The sequence below is a fragment of the Ovis aries genome, chromosome 26 (assembly GCF_016772045.2).
Source record: "Ovis aries strain OAR_USU_Benz2616 breed Rambouillet chromosome 26, ARS-UI_Ramb_v3.0, whole genome shotgun sequence".
In the NCBI taxonomy this organism is placed as follows: Eukaryota; Metazoa; Chordata; class Mammalia; order Artiodactyla; family Bovidae; genus Ovis; species Ovis aries.
The window spans coordinates 6249604-6268128 of record NC_056079.1 but is presented as its reverse complement, the minus strand read 5'-3'; the positions used below and the strand labels follow the sequence as shown (position 1 = coordinate 6268128).

Below are 18525 nucleotides of genomic sequence, written 5' to 3'. Positions count from 1 at the left end.
TCCAGTGTTACTTAAATTTCGAGTGTTATGTAACCATGTGCTGGGCAGTTACTCTCTTGTAATGTGGATACAGAGCATTTCCTTCACCCTGGAAAGTCTATTCACATCTTGATCCATACCTTATGTGTTTATAATTTTTTGCTGCTATAAATACTTAATTTCCTGGTTCTCTGAATTAATTTTCTCTTATGGCTTTCATCTAGCGATTTTCTTCATTTTATTTATTCCATGTCTTGAGATAGATATTTTACAATAAGCATCTCAGGATTAAATAAACCTCTTGAGATATTTAATTATTTTAAAACATTAATAAATATGGACCTTCTCTGATGTTTTGATGCTTGGGAGATGGATGCAGCACAGGGATTCCTGGTACCTGGGTCCTTTCTGCTCAGTAGGATGCCCTGTTGCATATACCTGGGGGCTTCTTGAATACCAAATAGGAATGTACAGAGTCTTATCTTTGTATAGAGTAAAAATCCTGAGAGTGAAAAATAATAGTCCATTTCACTCTGAATTTGCCTTGAAGTCAAAACAAAACATATTCCATAGCCAAGTCAGATTTCGTTTTCCTAGATCTTCCTTCCCTTCTTGGACACTCTCTTGTGCTCTGGCTAATCCAGTTGCTACAAAGTATTTCTTAGGGGTCCCTAAGGCATGCCGAATTGTCGTGGGTACTGGAAGCATTTCTGCAGGGGCTTCCCTGGTGGTTCAGCAGTAAAGAATCCGCCTGCCATTGGGGGAGACACAGGTTAGATCCCTGGGTCGGGCTGATCCCCTAGAGAAGGAAATGGCAACCCCACTCCAGTGTTCTTGCCTGGGAAATCCCATGGACAGAAGAGCCTGGAAGGCTACAGTCTACGAGGTCACAAAGAGTCTGACACAACGAAAGTGACATAGCGAGGGGATCGATTGCTCTCCTAAGTTTTGAATCAAGGAGGACACTGAGTAATTCTGGACACTGTGAAATGAAAATATCTCCTGCTATATCAATAAACAAGAAATGTCACAGCTATCTGGCCTTCACTTGTGAACGAGGGCTCACAAAACTGAGATCCAACAGATGCTGCCAACCCCCGTGGCGATTGCTGAGGAGCTGGGAGAATACAACAGGCAGCCATCTGCCACTCCTTAAGGAAACAGGATTGGTGCCAGATAGCTTAGGTGCATGTGAATAGAATGAATTCAGTGAGCCCGAGGCGTGTATCTTCCCATACATAGAATGCTAAATTCCTTAATTTGATACCTAATCTTTGATGTTCAGACTGCCTGCTCCCTTCCTAACAAGCTTGTGTTTAGCCTGACTTCCCTTCCTGCCCCCTTGGAGCAGTCAGTCTCTCGGAACTAACTGGGGTGCTGTCTCCTGGGCTGCAGTACTCATTTTGCCCCAAAGAAACTTGCAATCTCAAGTTGTGCATATTTTTTAGTTGACAGTTTGGTGACCAATGAAGTGACCCTGAGTGGACTTCCCTCCTTCGCCTGAACTCCATGAGGAGCAGGAGCTTTGGCGGCCCCCCTTGTACCCATCCACCTCCTAGGAAGTGCAGATGAATTTGCGTAAGTCTCTCCTGGTTCTCAAATCTCTCATACTGGTTGAGATTCTGAGTTTTATTTGGTGGTGGAGCAGGGTATCTGCCCTCTTCCAGTGGGAAAGATACTGGGGCAGGGCGTGGATGGAATATCCTGGGCATACCCACTCATGGTCTAGATACTAAGTGGGGCTCAGTTGAAAGATAGCAAGAAATTCCCACTGTGTGGGGGCCAGGTTGGGAAAAAACACAAACAGGTGATTACCCACCCAATGGAAAGGTGCTGGGGGCAGGGGGTTCAATTGAAAGACATTCAGTAATACTTGGGGCTCGGTTGAGAGCCGTCAAGGTGGTTCCATTGTAGAAAGACATAAGAACAGAACTCATACTTTCAAGTACCTAATTAATTGGAGACATTAAATCTTGTCCTAAATATTGTGGGGGCTCTTTAATGCGCATGCAGTTAAAAATTAAAAGCTGGCTTGGTAAAACCTTAAGCAAGACCTTCTAGGGGGAAGCTCAGATTTCTCTGTGTCTTTGAATTGGAAATGTCCTGTCTGATCTTCATAGGTGGTTCTTTTGTGTGTTTGTTCATGTTAGGCCTATAAGAGATCTTTTTGCCTTTTTGTTGTTGTTCAGTCGCTCAGTCCTTCAGTTACGCAGTCGTGTCCAACTCTTTGCAACCCCATGGACTGTAGCACACCAGGCTTTCCTGTCCTTCACCATTTCTCTGAGCTTGCTCAAATTCATGTCCATTGAGTCAGTGATGCCATTCAACCATCTCGTCCTCTGTTGGCCCCTTTTCCTCCTGCCCTCAATCTTTCCCAGCATCAGGGTTTTTTCCAATGAGTCAGTTCTTCACATCAAGTGGCCAACGTATTGGAGCTTCAGCATCAATCCTTCCAATGAACATTCAGGACTGATTTCCTTTAGGATTGACTTTTTTTTTAATCTCCTTGCTGTCCAAGGTACTCTCAAGGTCTCCTCCAACACCACAGTTCAAAAGCATCAATTCTTTGGCACTTAGCTTTCTTTAATAGTCCAGCTCTCACATCCATACATGACTATTGGAGAAACCATAGCTTTGACTAGACAGACCTTTGTTTTTCTTTGTCTCTGCTTTTAATATGCTGTCTAGGTTGGTCATAGCTTTTCTTCTAAGAAGCAAGCATCTTTTAATTTCATGGCTGCAGTCACCATCTGCAGTGATTTTGAAGCCCAAGAAAATAATGTCTGTCACTGTTTCCATTGTTACTCCATCTATGTGCCATGAAGTGATGGCACCAGATGCCATGATCTTAGTTTTTTGAATGTTGAGTTTTAAGCCAGCTTTTCCACTCTTAATGAATAGCTTTTTGCATTAATCACTTGCATCTCTATGAAGATGTAATTTATTGGTGGCCAGATGATGGGTCCTTTGGAAATTAGAGAAACTAACAAATTATTTAATCTAGAGTGCTCTCATTGTAAACAACTGTTTTATTGGTACCTATAAAACAAAAGTCAAATTAACCTAAGAACTTTTTTGAACAAGAAAAACTAGTTTAGGAAGTTTCTTTGAGACCTTCTCAGTGGGGTTTACAGATGTTAATAAGAGCAATTAAGACTATCAACAAAAAACTGGGGGGGAAAAAAAGAGGTCTAGCTATTATTTCAATGAAATAAAAAAACATTTTTTTTTTTTCTCTTTTTAAAGGGGGTTAGTTTCCTTGTGGCTCAGCTGGTAAAGAATCCGCCTGCAGTGCGGGAGACCTGGGTTCGATCCCTGGGTTGGGGAGATCCGCTGGAGAAGGGAAAGGCTACCCACTCCAGTATTCTGGCCTGGAAAATTCCATGGACTATACGGTTCATGGGATCACAAAGAGTCGGACACGACTGATTGACTTTCATTTTCATCTCAAATGAATATATAATTCTTTGGATGGTTATTTAGAATGGGATAAATAAAATAGGCATTTACATTATTAAACAAGATTTGGTATTACTACACTACCTAAAGTTAATGAGCCAAGCGGGACCCCCTACTTGTCCCCAACATTAAAAGCTAAACAAGTCTGTTCTGTTTACCCCAGTTTTAAGTTATGTATTTAAGGGGCTAGAAAAATTTACACTGAGATAGCTGACCAGTTATTTTGGGACAGTTAAGCTAAATGGCCTGACTTCCTTGACTCTGGGGATTCCAGAGCCTTTTATGTACAAGTAGGTAAAATAGACAGGGAACAAAAAGAAAAAGCCTTCTAAACTCTCCCCTAAGACCAAAGCTTGTTGATTGGATCCTTATGGAAGTTAAAGATACAGAAGTTGGTGAAATCTAGGTAAAAAGGTATATAAATGAATACATTTAAGTGGGCTTTATATAAGGTGGTTACAGCTCTTATTTAATTAATATTGTGGGATAAACAAGGCATATAGATTGCCACTAAGGAAATAATAACTAAATGTACTGAAGAAACCAATAGTTACTTGAGTCATACAAAATAACTAAATTGGGAACTAACATGCAAGTGTTAATAAAATAAAAATAGTGATTTTGCTTCGGTTTAATTTGAAAGGCGTTTACTAAATGCCTTACACAAACCTTTGATAATGTGATAAATTAAAACTCTTAAGTTACAGAGCATCAGTTCAGTTCAGTCACTCAGTCGTGTCCAACTCTTTGTGACCCCATGAATTGCAGCACGCCAGGACTCCCTGTCCATCACCAACTCCTGGAGTTCACTCAAAACTCATGTCCATTGAGTCGGTGATGCTATCCAGCCATCTCATCCTCTGTTGTCCCCTTCTCCTCCTGCCCCAGTCCCTCCATAGAACTTCGTAAATTACATTTCAGTTTGATAAAAATCTTGCCGCTGATTTTAGTAACTTCAGGGTGACAAAACAATTCTTTAAAAAACTAAACAACTGCCTTTCTCTCTCAAATGTTTAATTCAGAAAATGAATACAAGTGGCAAGGGCCTAGTGCTGTGCTTAGTTGCTCAGTCATGTCCGACTCTTTGTGACCCCATGGAACTCTTTGTGACCCCATGGACCATAGCTTGCCAGACTTCTCAGTCCGTGGGGTTTCTCCAGGCAAGAGTACTGGAGTGGGTTGCCATGCCCGCCAGCGGATCTTCCCAACCCAAGGATCTAACCCAGGTCTCTCAAAATGCAGGTGAATGCTTTACCGTCTGAGACACCAGGGAAGCCGCAAGGACCTAGACTAAGCCCAATTAAGCAGGCAAGACCTACAAGACTAAGGCAGGGGAAAAAAGTGGCAGTTTTAAATCTAAACTGCTGAGACTGTTAGCTCAGCCAAAACTTACAGATAGTAAGCCTTAATCATCCGAGAAAGCAACTTTAAGATAATCCAGCTGTTTGTTAACTAATAAGTTTATATTAATATTGTAATATTGGTTCATACCTAAACTTCATTAAAACCATGAGATCTCTAGTTTGTTTATGTCTGTGTCCACATTATACATATGAGATATTTCTAATTCTAAAAGATCTTATTAGAATTGGATTTATAAAGAGATCTATTTAATATTAATGAGCTCTTACATTTAAAGAAAACTGGCCAAGATGGCTTTCAGGCTCACATGAACTGGGAAATATTCAATATTAAATTGATACCTGATACTAATGTTTAAGTTTGTGGATCTAAATTAATATAGATGTCATTAATAGTCATCAAAATTAATTATTATACTTTATTATACCTAGGTTTAATAAATAAGACCTTACTAATCTCTTGCAAGAAAATAACTGGACATGATGAAACGTCACATAAATGTAAATGAGATTAAAAACTTTAGGATAAAAGCTTTAAAGTAATCATAAAGTGGAAATGTGTATTTAAAATGATCTTTCCAGATGTTTTGTAACTTAAGATTCTAAAGCTGGGCCAATTTAAGCTTAGTGATGGACGTTTATTTAAAAGATACTGAGATATCAATTGGGACTTCCGGGGTTTGGGGAGCAGCTCATTGGTAAAGAATCTGCGTGCAGTGCAGAAGATGCAGGAGACACTGCGGGCTTGATCCCTGCGTTGGGAAGATCCCCTGAAGGAGGGCATGGCAAACCTCTCTAGTACTCTTGCCTTGGAGAATCCCATGGACAGAGTAGGCTGGCAGGCTGCAGTCCATATGGTTGCACAGAGTTGGACATGACTGAAGTGACTGAACACTGATGTACAAGACATCAATTACTAAATTAAAAAAAAATTAAAAGTATTTGAGAATATTAATGACAATGTTTGATACCACCTAAGATGTTCTCTATAGGAAAACAAATGTTTTATTTTTAAAATTATCACTATGTTTAAGCTCATCAATTTATAAAATGCATAATTTTATAATGTAAAGACTGCCTAATTGCTTGCTTCTTAATTTTACTAAAATTAAGGCTTTAAGAGCTGAGGATTCTAATTTAAACATGTAATTAAAGCTGTTGGAAATAATAAAGTAACTTTTCAGAATACAGTAGGAAGTAAAATGTCTTTCCGATAAAGAAGATAGTGAGCAATGAAACTACATTTTAGTTAAAGAAAAAAAATGAGCTAGTTAATTTTATTTAGTTGAAAAATGAAAGGCTGGATACAAAAAGTGGAACCCTGAGGAAAAAATTTTATTCCTAGTCAGGATTAACTTGAATTTAGGTTGAAGTTAACTAAGTAAATGGACTTTGTTAAGTGAGCTAATGCAAGACTGGAATTTTTCTTTCTTTCTGTGATAAGTGCTCCTCCTAATAAAAGATTGTGTGAGTTTCTGCGCCCTTAAATGATTTATATTTATCTTCTTTGTGACCTTGATTAAATGGATAGGTATTGTTTCAGTGACCTATGATCCTGTATTTTAAAATCTCTTTGATATTTCTAATAAACTTCCCAAATATCAAAACCTAACTAAGCTGTTTAGCTTCCAGTTGACTTTGGGATAGATGCTTCAAAGAATCATCTCTGAGGAACCTCAGAGATAAATATTAAGCTTAGTATTTTATTTGGTATTTTTAATTCAAAAACACTGTCAAGTGATTGAAAGTAAACTTGAGATTGTGATGTATAGGTAAATATTATTAATATAGATATTCCAAATATCTCTAACATCTGACATGTCCTGATGCAGTGTTATTATTCATAATTTTGGTGATTATACTGAAATGTTATATGTTGCAGAAATATCCAAGTTTCCTAACTATGTTGTAATCAAATCTTCAACCATGCAGAAGGACCAAGGCACAATCAATAGGGAAGCTGCTTTTAGAAAGAGTGATTCCCATCTGGGGAATCCCCTCTGAACTACACAGTGACAGAGGGACCCATTTTACTGGACAAATTGTTAAGGAAATGTGTAAAAGTTGGCCGATTGTGCAACATTTCCGTTGTACCTGTCACCCCCAGTCTTCTGGGTTAGTGGAAAGGACAAATGGAACAGTTAAACTAAAACTCAGATGGCTAGGATGATGGATGTTTATTCCTTCTCGGCCTAAAGCTCTTCCGTCGGTTCTCCTCAACCCCAGACATCATTTGTCTCCCTTTGAGACTGTTACAGGGAGACAGATGAGACTGAAGGAAAGACTATGACCCTATATTACTTAGGGAGATATATTATTGTAAGGGTTTAATCAAAGTATTGACAAGTCATTCTAAACTTGTTTCTGAAGCTTACTACAGTAATCTATCCTCAAAGGAAGATCAGATGTCCCATGAGAGATTAACCAGGAGATTAAGTTGTTTCAGTTATGTCCGACTCTTTGCAACCCCATGGATTGTAGCCTGCTGGCTCCTGTCTCCATGGGATTCTCTAGGCAAGAATACTGGAGTGGGTTGCCATTCCCTCCTCCAAGGGATCTTCCCAACCCAGGGATCAAACCCACATCTCTTATGTTTCCTGCATTGGCAGTCTGGTTCTTTACCACTAGCACCAACTGGGAAGCCCAATCAGGAGATTATGCATGGGAAAAAGAGACGTCATTTAAAGGACTCCTTCCAAACTAGATGGAAGGGCTCTTATCAGGTTCTTTTGACTAGGTCATGTGCAGTGAAATGGAAGGGAACTGACTCTTGGATTCATATTTTCCACCTTAAAAGGGCTCTTGCACCAGACTCGTCTATAGAGAGAACTGCTGGCTTCAAACTCACCTTAAAGTGATACTCTGATAATAAGGAAACAGCAAAGCCCAGGACAAGAAGACACCATCAGAAGTAGACAGCTGATCCAAGATGTTGGCCTGACCCATATGATTGTTTGTAAGTTTTATTCTTAGTTTCTTGGACTCTTACACATGAATCAAATGTTTTTCTATCATGGGCACAATCTTATGCAAATTTTAGAAATCAATCAAATAGTTGAATTGTGGTTAATTACCAGGATTGAGTACCTCTGGTTTACCTTGGTGGCTTTCTTCCCTCCAAGGCTCTGATTGGTTTATGACTCTTAGAAAGTTTATTTTAGAATAAAAGAACTATAATTCTGTTTAGGCTACAGCTAATATCACTAGATGGGACCCACTCACTTGACCAGTCAAACATACTTATTCTAACCATAGCCATAAACATGAATTTTCTCTTAAGGGCTAGGTAAACTCTAGACTATTAGGAGGGACATTTCCTCAGTTATGGGATGGATTTATCTAGCTAACACCAGACTATGGTCATCTAAGCCTAAAGGTCCCCCTATGCTGGGAACAATGTAATCATATCAAAGATAATCAACCTAATAGTAGAAAATTAGGCTGGGTGTCATGAAAACTGCCAGTGTACCATTCCCCTTAAAGACAATGATTGATACGGAACAGATTAGGTCAGAAGACCAGAAATATGCTGGCTGGCACCTAATGGGATTCCATGGCTTTGTGGGTCCAATCTATGTCCCTAGCTTCCAACAGGCTGGCTAGAAACATCTGTTTTAAGATTCCCTTGGGCTCAAGGCCACTTATGTACAAACTTAGATGTGACTCCAAATTTACCATCAGTATGAGCCCAATGGGCCAAGAGATCTATATTTCATGGATATGATCACTTGGCAGCTATTTTGGCACCTTCAGTAGGATTGGAAATTGTTATTTCTCACATTGAAGCCTTAACAAGATTCATTCAAGGCATTAAATAATTAATGCAACCAGTCTATTAGCTTACTAAATTCTGAGGTTTCTATGATAAGAAAAGCTGTCTTACAAAATCATATGGCCTTTAATATCCTTACAGCGTCTCAAGGGGGCACCTGTGCTATAATTCAAACTGAGTGTTTGGTTTATATACCACATGAATCCTCTAATGGGTGATGTTTTAGGAAGATGGTTTGATTCTGAAAGCTCATGGCTTAAATCTCTATTTGTAACTTTCATTACATTATTAACAGTATTACTTATAACCTGTTTGTTTTATGATTGTTGCCTTTTGTATTACATGATGTATAACCAGGCCTCCTGCCAAATTAATGATAGCTAAACATCTTGAAGAAATAGATCACATTTAGAAAAATAGTTAGAAAAATAGTTAATAGTGATAGTGTGATGGATGTGACTGGTGATAGAAGCAAGGGCCGATGCTGTAAAGAGCAATATTGCATAGGAACCTGGAATGTCAGGTCCATGAAGCAAGGCAAATTGGAAGTGGTCAAACAAGAGATGGCAAGAGTGAACGTCGACATTCTAGGAAACAGCGAACTAAAATGGACTGGAATGGGTGAATTTAACTCAGATGACCATTATATCTACTACTATGGGCAGGAATCCCTCAGAAGAAATGGAGTAGCCATCACGGTCAACAAAAGAGTCCGAAATGCAGTACTTGGATGCAATCTCAAAACGACAGAATGATCTCTGTTCGTCTCCAAAGCAAACCATTCAATATCACACTTATCCAAGTCTATACCCCAACCAGTAATGCTGAAGAAACTGAAGTTGAACGACTTTATAAAGACCTACAAGACCTTGTAGAATTAACACCCAAAAAGGATGTCCTTTTCATTATAGGGGACTGGAATGCAAAAGTAGGAAGTCAAGAAACACCTGGAGTAACAGGCAAATTTGGCCTTGGAATGCAGAATGAAGCAGGGCAAAGACTAATAGAATTTTGCCAAGAAAATGCACCGGTCATAGCAAACACCCACTTCCAACAACACAAGAGAAGACTCTACACATGGACATCACCAGATGGTCAACACCGAAATCAGATTGATTATATTCTTTGCAGCAAAAGATGGAGAAGCTCTATACAGTCAACAAAAACAAGACCAGGAGCTGACTGTGGCTCAGATCATGAATTCCTTATTACCAAATTCAGACTCAAATTGAAGAAAGTAGGAAAACCGCTAGACCATTCAGGTATGACCTAAATCAAATCCCTTATGATTATACAGTGGAAGTGAGAAATAGATTTAAGGGCCTAGTACTAATAGATAGAGTGCCTGATGAACTATGGAATGAGGTTCATGACATTGTACAGGAGACAGGGATCAAGACCATCCCCATGGAAAAGAAATGCAAAAAAGCAAAATGGCTGTCTGGGGAGGCCTTACAAATAGCTGTGAAAAGGAAGAAAGGCAAAAAGCAAAGGACAAAAGGAAAGATATAAGCATCTGAATGCAGAGTTCCAAAGAATAGCAAGAAGAGATAAGAAAGCCTTCTTCAGCGATCAATGCAAAGAAATAGAGGAAAACAACAGAATGGGAAAGACTAGAGATCTCTTCAAGAAAATTAGAGATACCAAGGGAACATTTCATGCAAAGATGGGCTCGATAAAGAACAGAAATGGTATGGACCTAACAGAAGCAGAAGATATTAAGAAGAGGTGGCAAGAATACACAGAAGAACTGTACAAAAAAGGTCTTCATGACCCAGATAATCATGATGGTGTGATCACTAATCTAGAGCCAGACATCCTGGAATGTGAAGTCAAGTGGGCCTTAGAAAGCATCACGATGAACAAAGCTAGTGGAGGTGATGGAATTCCACTTGAGCTATTTCAAATCCTAAAAGATGATGCTGTGAAAGTGCTGCACTCAATATGCCAGCACATTTGGAAAACTCAGCAGTAGCCACAGGACTGGAAAAGGTCAGTTTTCATTCCAATCCCAAAGAAAGGCAATGCCAAAGAATGCTCAAACTACCGCACAATTGCACTCATCTCATATGCTAGTAAAGTAATGCTCAAAATTCTGCGAGCCAGACTTCAGCAACACGTGAACCGTGAACTCCCTGATGTTCAAGGTGGTTTTAGAAAAGGCAGAGGAACCAGAGATCAAATTGCCAACATCCGCTGGATCATGGAAAAAGCAAGAGAGTTCCAGAAATACATCTACTTCTGCTTTATTGACTGTGCCAAAGCCTTTGACTGTGTGGATCATAATAAACTGTGGAAAATTCTGAGAGAGATGGGAATACCAGATCGCCTGACCTGCCTCTTGAGAAATCTGTATGCAGGTCAGGAAGCAACAATTAGAACTGGACATGGAACAAAAATAACCACCTGGTTCCAAATAGGAAAAGGAGTACGTCAAGGCTGTATATTGTCACCCTGCTTATTTAACTTATATGCAGAGTACATCATGAAAAACGCTGGACTGGAAGAAACACAAGCTGGAATCAAGATTGCCAGGAAAAATATCAATAACCTCAGGTATGCAGATGACACCACCCTTATGGCAGAAAGTGAAGAGGAACTAAGAAGCCTCTTGATGAAAGTGAAGGAGGAGAGTGAAAAAGTTGGCTTAAAGCTCAACATTCAGAAAACGAAGATCATGGCATCCGGTCCCATCACTTCATGGGAAATAGATGGGGAAACAGTGGAAACAGTGTCAGACTTCATTTTTTTTTTGGCTCCAAAATCACTGCAGATGGTGACTGCAGCCATGAAATTAAAAGACGCTTACTCCTTGGAAGAAAAGTTATGACCAACCTAGATATCACATTCAAAAGCAGAGACATTACTTTGCTGACTAAGGTCCGTCTAGTCAAGGCTGTGGTTTTTCCTGTGATCATGTATGGATGTGAGAGTTGGACTGTGAAGAAGGCTGAGCGCTGAAGAATTGATGCTTTTGAACTGTGGTGTTGGAGAAGACTCTTGAGAGTCCCTTGGACTGCAAGGAGATCCAACCAGTCCATTCTGAAGGAGATCAGCCCTGGGATTTCTTTGGAAGGAATGATGCTGAAGCTGAAACTCCAGTACTTTGGCCACCTCATGGGAAGACTTGACTCATTGGAAAAGACTCTGATGCTGGGAGGGATTGGGGGCAGGAGGAGAAGGGGACGACAGAGGATGAGATGGCTGGATGGCATCACGGACTTGATGGATGTGAGTCTGAGTGAACTCCGGGAGTCGGTGATGGACAGGGAGGCCTGGCGTACTGGGATTCATGGGGTCGCAAAGAGTCGGACACGACTGAGTGACTGAACTGAGGTATCGTAATAGGCAACAAGGGAAATATCTCTGGATCCTATTAGATTAGAAGATAAGGATCCAGAGAATCTTTTATTATTTATCAATAGGCCTAATCTGGAAATTAACACTTGGATTGACATATCAACAAGGACCTTCACCTGATCTGGGATGAGCATCCCAGCACTGGGAATTCTTCAGTCCCTTCGGCCTGCCTGCTCCCTTTGTTACAAAATCTGTGTATATCTAATTCCCCTCCTGCATCCTTGGAGCAGTTTTCTCAGAACTACTGAGACGCTGTCTCCTGGGCTCAGAGTCCTAAACAAAAGCAATAACTCTCTACGTTCAGGTTATGACTGTATTTTGTAGTCCGCACTGTGGATGCTAATAAAGAAGGTCAAACTACAGACATCTTACAAATAAGACAAGATAAACCTTGAGTTTTCTATGTTCAGCAGCCTATGGCATCGTCGACTTAAAAATATGCACAACTTGAGAGTTGCAAGTTAAGTTTTATTTGGGGCAAAATGAGGACTGCAGCCTAGGAGGCAGTGCCTCAGTTAGTTCTGAGAGATTGCTCCAAGGAAGCCAGAGGGGAAGTCAGGCTCTATAAAGTTTTTAACAAAGGGAGCAGGCACTCTGAACATCAAAGATCAGGTATCAAATTAGAAAGTTAGCACTCTGTGTATAGGAAGATGCAAGCCTCTGGGCTCATTGCCTTCATGTGCACTTCAGCTCCCTGGGACTAATCCTGTTTCCTTGTTCATCTTGCTGCCTGTATTTCCCCAGCTTCTCAGCAATCACCATGGCGTGGGGGTGGGTGGGTGGAGGGAGGAACGTGAAGGGGTGGCAACATATGCTTGATTGCAATTTAGGGAGTTCTTATTCACATATGGAGGGCAGAAATTACTGATGGCTGTGACATTTCTTGTTTATTAATGTGGCAGGAGATATTTTCATTTCACAATGGCTATAGCCATCTTACATGTGATCCTGCAGAGAAGATTCTTAGGGTGCATCACTTATTTCGGTTTGAGGGGCTGGGGGTCATGTCCAGGTGAAGGTTGGGGCTTGAATTCTGGTGGGTCTGGAAGTCTGGAGTCTCAAGGCTTCTTCCCCATCCTCAGATTGACCTGCCTAGTGCTTGGATTGGCTGTGAGTGAAATCGTGAGAAAGGGTCCTGGTGACTGAGCTGTTGAAGATGGAGCCCCTGGTAAGTAGAGATGCCTCCTCCTGAAATTACGCCCCAAGTGCCATTAGATGACAAGGTTGCAAACTGGCTTCTATGTTCCAAGCACAAGCAGACAGGGTTCAGATATTTGAGGTCAAATTACCTTTGTCCAGGACTCTGGGATAGTTATCATGGGTCAGGTCTATCAATAATAAGAAACTAATCTCATTCTTTACAGTAAACAAATTTATGAGAGCTTGCACTAATCTTGTATGTTTACAGAAGAGATAATAAAATTTCTTTTTACTTATTCAACCCTTGTCCTGATTGGTGAAAGATTAATTTTTTGGCTATTTTTGGATGTGAGGGGCTTAGGAGCAGTAATGGCAAGTAGTAGAGATCAGTGAGGAGAAGACATCACAAGCCCTGGAGAGTCAGAGGTCACGGCCCTGAGTGTAGCTAATCTAGTGTTATACCACCTGATGTGAAGCTGTTCAGTGTTGACAGGAACAGAAATCAGGTTTGGAACTAAAAGAGAATCATTTTACTTTTTTTCAGTTTTTAACCTCTCACTACTCAGTACATATGCACTATTGAAAGTTAATGAAAAAGTCAACAAACTATCATTAGCATTCTTTCCCCAAATCACGCATTTTCAGTTCAGTTCAGTTGTGTCCGACTCTGGGACCCCATGGACTGCAGCACACCAGGCCTCCCTGTCTATCACCAACTACTGGAGTTTACTCAAACATGTCCATTGAGTCGGTGATGCCGTCCAACCATCTCATCCTCTGTCATCCCCTTCTCCTGCTGACTTCAATTTTGCCCAACATCAGGGTCTTTTCAAATGAGTCAGTTCTTTGCATCACGTGCCCCAAATATTGGAGTTTCAGCTTCAGCATCAGTCCTTCCAATGAATATTCAGGACTGATTTCCTTTAGGATGGACTGGTTGGATTTCTTGCAGTCTACGGGACTCTCAAGAGTCTTCTCCAACATCACAGTTCAAAAGCATCAATTCTTCAGTGATCAGCTTCCTTTATAGTCCAACTCTCACATCCATAGATGACCACTGGAAAAACCATAGCCTTGACTAGATGGACCTTTGTTGGCAAAGTGATGTCTCTGCTTTTTAATATGCTATCTAGGTTGGTCATAACTTTTCTTCCAAGGAGTAAGTGCCTTTTAATTTCATGGCTGCAGTCACCATCTGCAGTGATTTTGGAGCCTAAAAAATAGTCTGCCACTGTTTCCCCATCTATTTCCCATGAAGTGATGGGACCAGATGCCATGATCTTCATTTTCTGAATGTTGAGCTTTAAGCCAATTTTTTCACTCTCCTCTTTCACTTTCATCAAGAGGCTCTTTAGTTCTTCTTCACGTTCTGCCATAAGGGTGGTGTCATCTGCATATCTGAGGTTATTGATATTTCTCCCAGCTCTCTTGATTCCAGCTTGTGCTTCCTCCAGCCCAGCATTTCTCATGATGTACTCTGCATATGAGTTAAATAAGCAGGGTGACAATATACAGCCTTGACGTACTCCTTTTCCTATTTGGAACCAGGTGTTTTTTTTGGTTCCATGTCCAGTTCTAACTGTTAACTTCCTGACCTGCGTACAGGTTTCTCAAGAGGCAGGTCAGGTGGTCTGGTATTCCCATCTCTTTCAGAATTTTCCACAGTTTATTGTGATCCACAGAGTTAAGGACTTTAGCATAGTCAATAAAGCAGAAGTAGATGTATTTCTGGAACTCTCTTGCTTTTTCAATGATCCAGCGGATGTTGGCAATTTGATATTTGGTTCCTCTGCCTTTTCTAAGGACTTCCCTGGTGGCTCAGAGGGTAAAGCATCTGTCTACAGTGCCTTTTCTAAATCCAGCTTGAACCTGTGGAAGTTTACAGTTCACATACTGTTGAAGCCTGGCTTGGAGAATTTTAAGCATTACTTTGCTAGTATGTGAGATGAGTGCAATTGTGCAGTAGTTTGAGAATTCTTTGGCATTGCTTTTCTTTGGGATTGGAATGAAAACTGACCTTTTCCAGTCCTGTGACCATTGCTGAGTTTTCCAAATTTGATGACATATTGAGTGCAGCACTTTCACAGCCTCATCTTTTAGGATTTGAAATAGCTCAACTGGAATTCCATCACCTCCGCTAGCTTTGTTCGTAGTGATGCTTCCTAAGGCCCACTTAACTTCACATTCCAAGATGTCTGACTTGTACTTATATTTGAGAACTGGAACGAATGTGCTATTGTTACTGTTTAATTGCTCAGTTTTATCCGACTCTTTGCAACCCTGTGGACTGTAGCCCACCAGGCTCCTTGTCCATGGGATTTCCCAGGCAAGGATACTGGAATGGATTGTTATTTCCTTTTCCAGGGATCTTCCTGACACAGGGTTCATACCTGAGTCTTCTGCACTGTTAGACAGGCTCTTTACCACTGAGCCACCAGGGAAGTCTGGAAGGAATGTGTAGGGAGGAGTATTGTCTGCAAAGAAAAGAGACCCCATTCCAGTGTTCTTGCCTGAAGAATCCCAGGGACGGTGGAGCCTGCTGGGCTGCTGTCTATGAGGTTGCACAGAGTCGGACACGACTGAAGCGACTTAGCAGCAGCAGCAGAGTAGATAGAGTAAAACTAGGCTCTTGTATAGATTTTTTAAAAACTGGAGAAAACAAAGCCAATAACTAGGCTCCTTTCATCCTTCACCATAGAGACAGTGTTAGATTACAAGAGAAATAGGGATAACTAAGGTCAAGGTCCCTGAGAATGCAGAGAGTGGGAGTCCTCCCACCACAGGAATAGCCAGTCTCAGTCTGTCCTTCACTCCAGCACGAGAGTCCATAACTCATTTTGCTGAACTGTCTTACCTCAGAGTGTGTTCTGAACACCTGAGTCCCACAGTGCTGAGAGAGACAACATCTCCTGGTACCGAGTTCTATATGAACCCTGTTCAGTTCTGAGAACACTATAGACAGCTCATCATGATTCTCTGACATTTGCATGATTAGTAGAATAATGTTTTGTATTTAACATAGGTTTGCTAGGCCAGAAACAGTTCATACCTCAATATATTGGGCGATTCAACACTCATAAGAAGTTATGAAAGCAGTTTCTATTTGGAGAATCAAAATTTCCCCTAGAGACATAATTTACCTTCTGAGCCACCAGGGAAGCACCTAGGGACATAATTTAAATCAATAGTCATGGTTTAAAGGTAGCTCATCATGGTTACTGTTTGTCTTGTTGGAAATGTGTCCAATTAATAAAAAAGAGAAATTTAATTATACATTTTCAAGTGACTATTTCATAATCACCTGTCTAGAAGTCCTAATTACCAGGTTATCGAAAAACTTCCAAATTATACTAAAACACACTTCATGTGATATTTCTGTAAAATAAGGATTCTTGAGTGTATAGGTGTCCATGAATGTATCTGAAAGGCAGACAACAGCTCAGTGCTGCAGGGAACCAGGGGAACCCCACATGGAGCATGATCATCATCCACCCAGTCCCCATCCTTCCTCAGCTGAACCTTTCCACTCTGGACAACAGTAGAGGCTGCTCTGTCTAAATCAGAATATCCCTGATGTTTTAGGAATTGGTGACGTTTGAAGATGTAGCTGTTGACTTCACCCGGGAAGAATGGAGCCTGCTAGACAAGTCCCAGAAAAACCTGTTCAGAAATGTGATGATGGAAACTATCACCCACCTGGTCTTTGTAGGTGAGTCTGTCAGCACAGATGTATATGCATCTGTGTCCATTGCATTCATTCATTCGCTGAACAAGCATATAAAACAGCTTCCTTGTATTCCACTGCAACTGTTTCCTGATTCTCTGATATTCTTCATGGACACTTAAAAGGAAGATGTTTCTTTATGTGACAGTTTTCATCAGCACACTGAAAGGTTTTGTTGGCCAGGTTTCATCTTTGTTGCTACTCAGTCTCTAGACTCAAAACAGAACTGGGGATTCAATGGATATTTTAATGCATAAGTAAAAGGATTCGATATTTTAAAAATAATTATTCTATTCCAATCACTTCTTGAAGGCTTGAGAGCAGAGTCCTGTATATGACATAATTTTGATTCTTCCTGTAAGGTGGATCATTACTGGATCCTGTTTGATAGAAATATTCAGCCCACTGTAGAGTCTTTTGATCTTTCCCATTTGGAAAAGACTGAGGATTCTGTGTCCTCTCTCTGAACTGGTGCATGGGCATCAGCCCGTAGACAGCCTCACTGTTCTTGCCGCTGCTCTGGGTTTCCTCCTGGTCTGCTGAAGGATCTTCACTGTTTTGTCCAGTGAAGATGTTGTTGCCTGCACTGACCTTCAATTATCTCTTTATTTTCCTCAGTACCTTACCTTGGACTTAAGCATACCAAAGGATAATTAGGCCAGACTCAAAATCACACTTTTTTTAAAAAAATCAAACAGGCAATCAGATCAGCAAATCAGATGTGATTTCCCAGCTGGAACAGGGAAAAGAGTTGTGGAGTAAAGCAGCAGGAAGCTTCCAAAGTCAAAGACCAGGTGAGCATCAGGGGCCTGGGCTTCACTGCAAAGAGGTTCTGGTCATTGAGTGACTAAGTCCTTGGAAGCAAAACTGAAGGTTTTGAGACATGAGGGATCTATCCTAAATGAAAGGAGAACGTTGGGGCATATTCCTCACATTTTTACCATTTTGTGCACCTATGATCCCAAATCATGTGTCTTCCTGCCACTTTCTTTTCTTTAAATACTTGTGGACTTGCTGCACTTAAACTTACACATAGTGATTCCTGTCCTGATCCTCTCATTTAATGTTTTTTCCATCATTTTCTGACACACTGTCTCTTCCCCACACTACATTTTTATATTTTAATCCTGGTTTTGTCTAACAGACAATGACTTTTAAAGTATTCTACTACCTTCAGTATTTCTTTGTTATGTACACAGTTTCTCCATTTGAGTGCCAATTTTTGGAACATACTCACATAGAGGACTTGGTAGTTATCTATATTTCTATTTTCCTAATGCCATTCTAAAATCTATATTTTTTCCTATTTCTTTAGGCAGTGAAAGACCACTTGGACAACAAGAAATGATACTCATGCCAAGTGTTTACAGGAAGCACATATCCCCTACCATGGCAATGGTAAGTTTCATGGGTGGGAACCCCAGTCATCCAAATTAAAGACCTGGCAGTGAGATAAGTTGGTAATTGAGAACTATTGCCTATGTGTAATTTGAGATTGAGCTCTTTTTGGAAAAAATTTTGGGTACACTGAAATCAGTTAAGAATCAATATGAGCTCAAAACCACAACCAGTGAATTAAGGGGAAAAAGTCAGTTATACAAACATTGCTCATCTTCAAAATTAATCTGATATCTGAGGTAGGAAACTATAAAAGTTTTATAAAACTATATTGTGCCTGCAGGGGAATAACACAACACATGTTTACTTCTAACACTGGAGACATTTTAATG

At 40.5% G+C, this 18525-nt stretch overlaps 2 protein-coding genes across 2 annotated transcripts in view; one reads left to right on the top strand and one right to left on the bottom strand.

Annotated features, from left to right (window-relative positions):
• LOC105605118 (zinc finger protein 705A-like) overlaps window positions 1-18525 on the bottom strand; it is a 101299-nt gene that overhangs the window by 22737 nt on the left and 60037 nt on the right. The gene's annotated exons all lie outside the window — the stretch shown is intronic.
• Window positions 11762-18284, top strand: LOC101105133 (zinc finger protein 705F-like). Its single transcript, XM_060407197.1, has 5 exons — window positions 11762-11907; window positions 13014-13099; window positions 16654-16780; window positions 17494-17589; window positions 18111-18284. Exons 2-5 carry the CDS (start codon window positions 13088-13090, stop codon window positions 18230-18232), a joined length of 357 nt encoding a protein of 118 aa, XP_060263180.1. The 5' UTR covers window positions 11762-11907; window positions 13014-13087; the 3' UTR covers window positions 18233-18284.

Excerpts from the sequence above, each read along its gene's own strand:
- LOC101105133 (XM_060407197.1), top strand. Across the intron at positions 16,781-17,493 it reads CACCCACCTGGTCTTTGTAG|GCAATCAGATCAGCAAATCA; the intron begins GTGAGTCTGTCA and ends AAAATCAAACAG. Across the intron at positions 17,590-18,110 it reads CTTCCAAAGTCAAAGACCAG|GCAGTGAAAGACCACTTGGA; the intron begins GTGAGCATCAGG and ends CTATTTCTTTAG.